This window comes from Stegastes partitus, unplaced genomic scaffold (genome assembly GCF_000690725.1).
Source record: "Stegastes partitus isolate 25-593 unplaced genomic scaffold, Stegastes_partitus-1.0.2 Scaffold3730, whole genome shotgun sequence".
Lineage (NCBI taxonomy): Eukaryota > Metazoa > Chordata > Actinopteri > Pomacentridae > Stegastes > Stegastes partitus.
In genome coordinates, this window is record NW_007581461.1 from 8,286 (window position 1) to 18,410 (window position 10,125).

At 41.1% G+C, this 10,125-nt stretch overlaps 1 protein-coding gene across 1 annotated transcript; it reads right to left on the minus strand.

The window, feature by feature from the left end:
* Positions 1 to 283: 283 nt before the first annotated feature.
* Positions 284 to 9,105, minus strand: LOC103376242 (claudin-19-like). The gene is made up of 4 exons (XM_008306618.1): positions 8,360 to 9,105; positions 7,931 to 8,015; positions 4,802 to 4,948; positions 284 to 1,255 (listed from the first exon to the last, which is right to left on the minus strand). The coding sequence occupies exons 1-4, from the start codon at positions 8,739 to 8,741 to the stop codon at positions 1,207 to 1,209; spliced, it is 663 nt and encodes a 220-aa protein (XP_008304840.1). The 5' UTR covers positions 8,742 to 9,105; the 3' UTR covers positions 284 to 1,206.
* Between the last annotated feature and the right edge of the window lie 1,020 nt (positions 9,106 to 10,125).

Here is a 10,125-nt window from a genome sequence, read left to right on the forward strand (position 1 = left end):
CAAAGCCTTCTTGGTTTCAAACTCCACAGAAAAACAAGAAAATTCCAGCCTTGTGTGTGTCGGCTGCAGCGGCGGTGAGCAAGTTAACTTTTTAGTGAATCCACCTCTGAGAATGTGCCACAGTCCAGTGGAGCAGAAGTGGAATTCCACATCTGCAATTATTGAACAACAGGGTGCAAAAGAAGGATTTGGGCTGGAAAGTAGGAAGGAGTGGGCGGAAAGTCTGGCCGGGGTGAAAAGTTAGGAAACAACTGATAAAGCACTGACTCACAGCCAAGTCGGGTTTTTTTTTTATGTCTCTGTTTACTTCATTCTAAAAGAAACAGACAGGGGTATACTGTAAATGAGATGATACACAACATGGAGGAGGTAAATATTAGAGACAAGGAATGGCAAATGGTAAATAAATGCAGGCATCAGAGGGGCATTTGAACACTCAGCAAACTGGCATTCCTTAGTACAGGAGACAGCACACGCTACAGTACATCCTTTAGAGTCAATAATACAGCGACTCCGTCATTCACACAAAATCATATCGGCACTTAAACGAAACAAAAATTAATGTACTTGGTATATCCTCAATCCAGGTTACGTGGAAAATACAGGCTTCTTACCAGCCGTGGCGTCAGACATTATTCTGTAGATCTATCATTTGTTGTTTTATAAGTGGCACTGCGGAGTAGCTTCACATTCATTTTTCGGAAATCCAACAATAGAAGAAAGAAAGAAAAAAAAACAGGCATACAGAACTGCTGGCAGAGGATCTCCTCAGACGGGATGGGAGACTATAAAGAATCCATGTAGTCGACAACATACATGTGCACAAACATGTGTTATAAGGCACTGTAGTAAAACATTATATATGTAGTAAAAAAAAAAAAAGAAAGAAAGAATAGAGTAGGTGGTATATACACCCGGGCATTTTAACATGTTATAGAAAACATACCCTGAATGACTGTCTCTCCCAAAGTCAACAACACAGACAAGAGAGAGATATCTTCTTTTTTTTGATCCCCCTACAACAACAAATTCATAAAAACCTCCCCCCAAACAATTTCTTTAACTCAAACAAAGACTCTAATTTACGTCGTGGCAGTATGCTTGGAAGGTTATAAATTCTTTCTTGTCTGTTTTGAATTCCCCAGTGAGAGGGTTTTGTCTGCTGACAGACTCTAAACCACGGTAAGGCCAGAAGACTCTCCCAAACTACAAGTACTGCTCCCTTTTCTCTGGTGGGGTACTTTTAACATTTGGTCTGCAATTCAAAAGGGAAAAAAAAGACACGTTTCAGTCAAAGTACAGTCACAGCGAACAAAATTAAACCCAAAAGACACATTTACAACAACACCCAGAGGTCATAGGATATCAGTGAAATCATAAATCAACACAAACCACGAGGCTTCGACTCATTGTTAACTTTGGGCCAATAACGGGAACTGAAAGGGGCGCGTGGGAGGTGTAACGAAGAAAACGTCTGATCACGTATCCTGTATGAGTCCATATTTACAGAAAAGGCTCAGAAGGTTGGGCCAGAACAGGAGAAGTCAGTACATCTTGGTTCCCAATAAAACTGATAAGGTGCAGATGTAGTACTGAGAAAAGTGGGTCGAATTTGGGGGTCATAGAGGGGAAACAGAAGGAGGGGAGACAAGAGGATGGACAGTCGGACAGTCCTCGATAAAAAGGCGGGGGCTGATCAGTCAGGGAAACTAGTTTCACTCAACAACTCTGCCCTGAATTAGAGGAGAGAAGAAGACAGTCAGAAGAAGAAGAAGGAGGAGGAGAAGAAGAAGAGAACAAGACAAGGGGGACGGGGGGGAAGGTTGGGGTCGGATCAGAGACACATCAAGACCTCTCAGATTCCCAAAGCCAACGTGGGATGATTGAGATGTTAGAAGAAAAAAAAAAGAGTTGAAAGCCAATGAGCTGTTTTCCACTGCAAGAACTTGCGGGACAGTTTAGGGTTCTGACTGAGAACCTCATATTTCTGCAAAGGGCTCGATGCTCATAGGTTCAACTTGTAGAGGACGACGTTGGTTGGTTAAACTCAAGGATGACCACCATTTATTCTGAACTGTCGATGTTCTCATCCAGACTTGTCCTCTCTAACATCCCCATAAACAACTTAAAATTCAATATACAGGCTAGCATAACATACTTCCTGGTGTTTTATTTCCTATGTGCTCATAGAACTGATGTTTTGTCCACTCATTTTCTGGTTTTCAGCTTCTTCAATAGAAACAAAAACGCTGAAAGGCCTAATTCCAGGGCTGGTTCTGGAAATGTTTGCACCTTAAATTTTCTCAAGGGAATGAATAACGTATCTATCTATCTATCTATCTATCTATCTATCTATCTATCTATCCATCTATCCATCTATCTATCTATCTATCTATCTATCTATCTATCCATCCATCCATCCATCCATCCATCCATCTATCCATCTATCCATCTATCATCTATCCATCCATCCATCCATCCATCCATCCATCTATCCCAAGTTCCTGCAGTGGAAAGTCGTACAGAAAGAATACGGTGGTGCTACATGTCAGCTGGCTACGAATCTACACGTTAAAGAGATTATTGTTGTTATATTTGAAATAAAGATTAGTTTTGACTAATAACGATTAGAAAAACAATGTCAGACTTTTTTTTGGCCGCGTGGTAGTTAGCTGTCGAAGAAGAAACTGTTGACAGTTGCTAAGATTAGATGATGAAATGAAAACTACACTAAATATGAAGCTAGCGCTATGTTAGCTTAGCATAAATACTGGAAGCAGGGGGGAATAGCAAGCTAATCTCAGTCCAAAGGTACAATGAAATTTAAAAATCCTCCTTTCTTCATCTTTAAAGTTGCCACTTAACATGTCCTGGTTGTTACCAGAGAGCTAGCTCGCTACTTCCCCCACTGTCTTTGTGCTAAGCTAAGCTAAGCTAAGCTATCTCTTGGCAGTAGCTTCATGCCAAATGATGCAAGAGTGGTGTCAATCTTCTCATCTGACTCTCTGCTAGAAAACTGTGTATTTCCCAAAACTATTTATCACATGTATGTTTCCTGGTCTTTGGACGTAGCTGTGCAGGTAGTTTTTCCACATTTGTTGTTGAGCAATCCCTATTCAAAGCACAGCTGCTGCTGACAGACCAGCGATGCTTGACTTCCCTCTTTATTTAAAGTGTGCAAGGAATTTTCTATAGACCCACAACCTTCCCCCCAGTCTGAGAATAAAGGAGCACTCCACAAACAAGTGTCTTCCAAGAAGAGAGGCCATACGACCAGGAAATGGGGCAACTGGGACCTTTTCTGAGAAAAGTTAATGGCTTAATTATCTGGAACAGTGATGGACCAGCTCTTTCAGAAGCACAAATTAAGGCAAAATGATGTGGGAGCATTAAGGGGGACCTCAAGAGCCAATTTAACTCAGCAGTTGAGTTTTACAGACTCAAACGTGGGGAAGCTGCACGAATCGATTGTACTTCATCTGCGTGGAGCAGCCAGTGGTCCACAAAACACCTGCTGTCACAAACAGAAGTTAAATATATGCTTTCTGTATATTTATATCTGTGTTTTAGCATCCTGTTAGCTTATGGTCCACTGTAATACTGTGATAGTTTCCTATAGCTTATGATTCCCAGTCAGATTATACTTTTGTCAGAGTGAAACAGCTTAAATTATCTGAGCTTGGTTCGGTTATAGAGGAGATTAGGAGATGAAGGAGAGTGTAGATCTGGAATGGAGGTGTTAGTAAATGATGTGTGTCGATGAGAAGCTCTACTTTCTCTTAGTGCTGAGTGTAATGGGAGAAGTGGTGATCGGCAGCATTTACACTCATTACGAGCTAAACAGACACCTTCATCTAACAGTTCACCTCCACTCCTGCAGTTCAGATTGTGTCTCCGTGAGCATCTCTCAACTAGTGATTGTTCTGTTAAAGAGGACGACTGTACATAAGAAGTTATTAAAGCGAGGCCGCCTGAAGCCTTCGTTAGATTAAACATTATTGCCAGAAGACAGAGAGCTACAAGAGGATATTCTACAGACTGATTCTGGTGTTTTCCCAGAATCGTATTTAAATTTAACAACTTTTGTGCCAGATGTGGCAGTTGTGGGAAAGGCTTTTCAAATCAAATCCAAATGCTTTAAACCTCTAGGAACTAACAATTGGAAATGATAAAACTCATAACTTAAAAAACAGATATGAGGGATGACTTCTTCTCCCTTCACACAACCTAACTGCACCAGTGGAGTGTGAACATACAGACCGGTACGGAGGCAAAACACCAGCGCAGCTCCAACCAGGAAGCACAGGACATGCAAGTTTTGCAGTGCCGCCATTTTTTTAGCTCCATGCCCACGTCATCGGTGGGTGTCTGCCGTGATGTGACTTTTATTTTGCCTTTTTTAAATTCACCCTAAATGTCGTTCCTCTGTACCAAGAAGCCATTAGTTTGTCTTCTTTGTGTCTCTATGGTAACTTCAAGTACATTAAATAAGGCACACGAGAGAGTTCTAGTCATAAAACAAGCATAACATTGTGAAGTGAGTTAGATGATTGACATCAAATATGTAGGCTGCCTGATGATAAACATCCTACTGGTGGATCTAACACTATGTATAGCGTGTCTCTGCATATAAATGCCAGTGCTATATGATTGCATGTGTGTGTTTGTGTGCATGTAGTCTTTCTGTTTGGACTTAGCAGGCATGATTTCATGGGAAAAAAAGGGTGGTGGTGCCAAAGCGTGTCCTCTGCTCTCTGTTTGGGTGACTGCTGGAAGAGGGGTGGGGGGTTTTTACACGTACTCCCTGGCTGTGGAAGGCTGTGATTGGCGGTAATATTGTTGCCCTCGCATGTCGTCTTTGGAGCAGGAGCAGCACAGCAAGGAGCCGCCCAGAACCGTCAGACTGGCTGCCGCCCAGCCCACGAACAGGGCCGAGCCGAACTCATACCTGCCGAGGAAATATAGAGGAACAGGTCAGGAAGGAACACCGGGATGGTGTTGTGTTGGATTCTTGGTTTTGCTGTTTTAATATCACTTAAGAATTAATTACAGGTGGCTCCAACTAGCTGGAGGTTAAAAAAAAAGAGTAAATTAACATTAAACAAAAAAATATACATGCAGATGGTTTTTCTTCTTCTGCTGGAATTTACTCAACAGTTCTTGAGTTGTCCAACTGGTAGCAAATTCTCAACATCTTGGTCAGGTGTGGCTTTAAAGGACAATCATCAAATACACTCTTTTGACCAGTGTGAATAAAAGGCCACCTTACAATGCAGCTTTATTCAAATGACAACAGAAAGACGAGTGCTGGCTGTTGGCCTGCTGGATGCTGCCGTGTTAAAAAGGCAGCACCTGGATGTCTATAAGTCCTGCATTTGTCATCTAAGAAATGACTCCAGACAGCTCTGAATGTCCAACAATGTGATCCTGTCCTTGAAAATGCTCATATACTTTGTCAGGCCTTTAAACTTTAAACTCCTCTGTCCCATATATGTGGAACAATGCCATGGTGGACACACTCGGTACGAACTCATTATCTCTGCTCTATGACTTTACATCCCTCTCCAGCCAGTGATTCAATTCATCAAAACTCATGTCTGTGTATAAAACTTACATAGTAAAAGTTTATTCCAGGAAAATACTGCCCTCCAGCCGTAAAATGTCTGATCTAACTCTACACCGTTGCTTCCCCTAGAAAGCACTGAACTTACTGCAGCTCAAGCACACCAGCTCTCCTACAACTCTGCTCAAAAACTGTAGAACTACTCAAAGCTATAAAGCAACAAGTTGCAATATTGGAATAATTCTTCCAGAAACCAACTCTGACAAAAAAATATAATGATACAGAAAGTCCCATCCTGCAGGCTGACAGGACAGGATTGGTCCTTTAGGTTGATAATGTTTGAAACCCTGGAGGTCTGAATGTGTGTTTTCATTAGTATGCTGCAGAGACGAGGGATGGGAATGTCCTGGCATGGACTGTTTATTTCTCTGATTATGTGTTTTCTAGAAAATGAAAAACACGTTTGCAAAGTTAAAAAACTACATTTTCAGAGGAGGGATGCTTTAATATACAGCATTATCTTTCATATAAGGAATAGTAGCAGACGCTGCTTTACTTTTAGTATCAGATATTTAAAATAATGTGTTAATGCTAATAAATTTAGTAAATTAAGTATATAAATGTATTAAAAAATAAATACATTTATATTTACATTATAAATACATTTTATGAATACATTTAATGTTAATAAAATAATATCTAAATAGTGTTATCTATTTTTATCAGCCATAATTTGAAACTATTAGCAAATGAAACTCATCATTAGCTCTTTTTTTTATCAGCCATCATTTAGAAGCATTAGTAACTAAAGCTGGCGCTATTTATGAGCCATGATGAAAAACTATTAGCAATTATTATTAGCTTTATTTGCTATATTAACTATAAATTGGAACTACTACAAACTTAAGCTTGACATTTTTGTCAGCCACAACTAGTCATTTACTGACTGTATTATAGCATTCTTAGTGGTCATAATTTGAAACAATCAGCAACTGAAACTGTCCACATCTCAGACGTAATTTGTAAGTGCTAGCCATTAATGTTAGCCATTTTATTGGCCATTATGTGAAATAATTAGCAACTAAAACTGGCTATTTATTAGCTCTGATAGGAACTGTTAGCAACTATTATGAGTTAATCTTAATTAGCTATAAGTTGGAACTAGAGATGCACGATATATCGGCGACCACATCGGTATCAGCCGATATTAGTGTTTTCCCCCATATATCGGTATTGGTCCGATGAACAAATTTAGCTGGTGTGAAAAACCGATTATTTGTCTAACATCAGCGCCTTCGTCTCTACATTTGATATTGCTGCTATTTCACAGATGTTTTCACTTAAATGGTCCTGGATGTCAAATATGTTAAAATATGTTGAAATATGTTTTATTTTGTTACATAATAAAGAAAACTATGTGGTCTCATTTGGTATGGGCTTCTTTTGAATAATTTTCACGTTCTCACAGTGCTAACTTCTGCTCATTTTTCAGTGTCAACAAAAATTGAATATCGACATCAGTAACATCGGTTATCGGTGATGTCAGAAATCTTGATATCGGATATCAGTATCGGCTAGAAATTTTAATATCGTGCATCACAGATCAGCCATAACAAGAAATGTAAGCGGCTGGTGTGAAAAAATTTTATTAGCCATAATTACAGATTTATTGCCATTATAACGAGCTATTACTACCAAGAATTTGAAATACAGTCGACTGTAGTATCTTGCTGCAGGACATTGGGTCTCTTGGCTGTCGCTCCAGTTCAATAAAAGTAAAGTGGCCAAATTACAGTGACCCTGGAACTTTCAGCATCAATGAGTGTAAATCACAAGCCTGAAAAGTGTTGTAACTACAGCCGGTTGTCTCTGGCATCAGATTATTTTAATGTAAAGCAAATGTTCCTTAAACACCCCCTGGCTGGTTGTCAGTTCATAAACAGTGAGTGGCAATACAAACAATCCTAACACTCCTGCAGCAGCTCTTTATCTGTTTTAATGGTGTGATGTGAACACTGAGATTCTGGAGACAGACATCTTGTCTCTGTGCCATTTTCCTTTTCTCACATCTTCTTTTCAACATCAATTCAAATAAATGTAACACTCTTACAAAAACACTCGGCCGTCTCATTGTGAGAAACTTGATAATGTCTCTTTATAATCTGTTTAATCAGCCTGACACTCGTGGTGTTCAGGACACTGGGCATGTTGTTGTTTATGTGTTCATTCAGTTTTTGTGCCTCAGAAACGGATCAAACTGAAAGGCCCTGATTGATAATAATGACAGTAATCACAGTTTTCATAATTTTAGTGGCACACTGTTTCCCACACATCATTCATATTTGCTCCCTGCTGTGACCCTCATACCTGGCGTTGGGCGGCGTGTTTGGGTTGAAGAACTGATAGGACACCTGAGTGGCATACCAGGACACAGACACCAGTGTGCACAGACCTGTGGAGGGCGAAACAAGCGCTTTAGTTCTCCGTGTTAATTAATCCTGCAAGTTGTCCCGACAGAGACAACAACACACAAATGAGTTGCGCAGGTCCTCGTTTAGCAATCTTTACGCCTGGGGTTATGGTTTATGTCTGAGGTCAGTGACTAATGCCTCCAAAATGACCACTTCCTGTTTACAGCAGGGACTCTAATTACCCAGAAGACCCCTTATGAGAAATCTGGGCTAGAAAAATGCCTGGCCACTCCTGCTAAATGCACTGATTGTAGGAGATACTGCATATCTGGCTTTGCAAATTAAACAAAACATTAACAGAAGGCAGCACAAGCAGAAGTCACACCTGCAAGCAGGAAGAGAGCTCCCCCGGTCACAGCGATGCGGGTCTTGGTGGCCGGGTTGTTGTCTCCCACCTTCGTGCACTTCATGCCCACCACGCTGACGATGATGCCGATGAAGCCCAGCAGCACCGACACCACCATGAGGGCCCGGCATGTCTGGATGTGGACTAGATAAAGAAGAGGAAAGGAGTAGGCAGGGGCCGCGAGGGAGTACGGGATGTTGGATGGACAGCAGAAAATATGAAACCAAGGGAAAGAGAGGAAGGACAGTGATGAGGAGATGAGAATACAAACAGGGTCCTTCACTCCATCGCTTGGAACAAAACACAAACATTTCTGGACATAAAAGTAATAATTACATGGGAATGAAGCTACACATGACATGCAGGATTGATGGGAGACCACATGAATTTACGACTGAAAGCTCTGACCTACTTATCGGAGCGGGGTCATTCCCGCTTTTTATTTTCCAGAGGTGACCGTCTTGGCCAAGCTCTGGACCTTAAATGATCCCCCAAATCATCTCCACATCATTCCACTGTGGTTTTGCCGTCTCAGAAATCTAATGCGCTGCCCACACGGCCCTCAGCACACACATAGCTTAGTGGGAGGAACACATTTACACATATCTACACACACACACATGTGCAAGTGCATAATATCAGCGCACACGCAATGACTGTAGGTGGCACAGACACAGATGAAACTCTCTCTCTGGCACAAAGTGGCTGTAGGAGGTCCTGCTTTACATGTTTCACACAGTGGGATTAGTGTGGCTTTGTCACAAAGCAAGATTGTTTTCGCGGGGCTGTCGCCACAGCGATCAGACGTTACTGCCTCGGCCACGGCCGCTCACAGACGTGCTAACGCAAAAGCAACGCTAACAACGCTGTCAAAGTAATGACAGAGTGTGTCTTATTTACGACAAGCTGAAATCCCAGCAGTGCTAGAAAACATATAAATTCTAATAGACTGATTTTGATACATGACAAAAGGTGACAAATGTGGTGATTACAATAAATAAGAGAGCTTTTCAAACAGGCTCCACAGCCAAGGTCACAGGCATTATCTTCTAATAAAGAGTAAGACAGTAAATCACAGGATTAAGGCAAAACATTTGACACATTTATTAGACTTAGCCACAAACATTACAGTGAGGAAGACTGAGGAGCTCAGCAAAGATCTAAAAAGGTAAATAATTGACGTGAGCAAGTCAGGAAAGTCACTTGGAGCCATTTCAAAGCAGCTACAGATCTCAAATCATCTGTTTGTAAGTATAAAGTGCCTGGTACAGTCATGTCACCACCACGATCATGAAGAAAACATGTCACCTGCTGCTGAGAGACAAATGGGCACGAGGGTCCAGAGTCAAACAAAATCACAAAAAGCATGTCTGCAAGAACTAAAAGCTGCTGGAACACAGCTGTCAGTGTGGGTTTTACATTATCATGAGCAAAGAAGCTGCCACATGTCCTCTAGAAGCAGCACCTTTAAGCTTGACTGAAGTTTGCTGCTGATCACACTGACAAAGAAAAGACCTTCTGGAGGAAAGTTTTGTGATCTGATGAAACAAAAATGTACCTACATTTAGCCACAATGACCAGAAATATGTTTGGAGGAGAGAAAGTGATGCCCCTAACTACAAAAACACCAACTGTACTGTAAAGCATGGTGGTGGCAGCATCATGATCTGCTGCCAGTGGAACTAGTGCTTTATTAAACAAAGTAAACTGAACAATGAAGAAGGAGGATTACCTCCACATTCTTC

Bases quoted from the DNA above. Each gene is read 5' to 3' on its own strand.
- LOC103376242 (XM_008306618.1), bottom strand. From the start codon at position 8,741: ATGTCATGTGTAGCTTCATTCCCATGTAATTATTACTTTTATGTCCAG. The intron at 4,949-7,930 runs GTATGAGGGTCA...TTTCCTCGGCAG, and splicing joins AACACGCCGCCCAACGCCAG to GTATGAGTTCGGCTCGGCCC. The intron at 1,256-4,801 runs GTACGTGTAAAA...TTTGAATTGCAG, and splicing joins CAGCCTTCCACAGCCAGGGA to ACCAAATGTTAAAAGTACCC.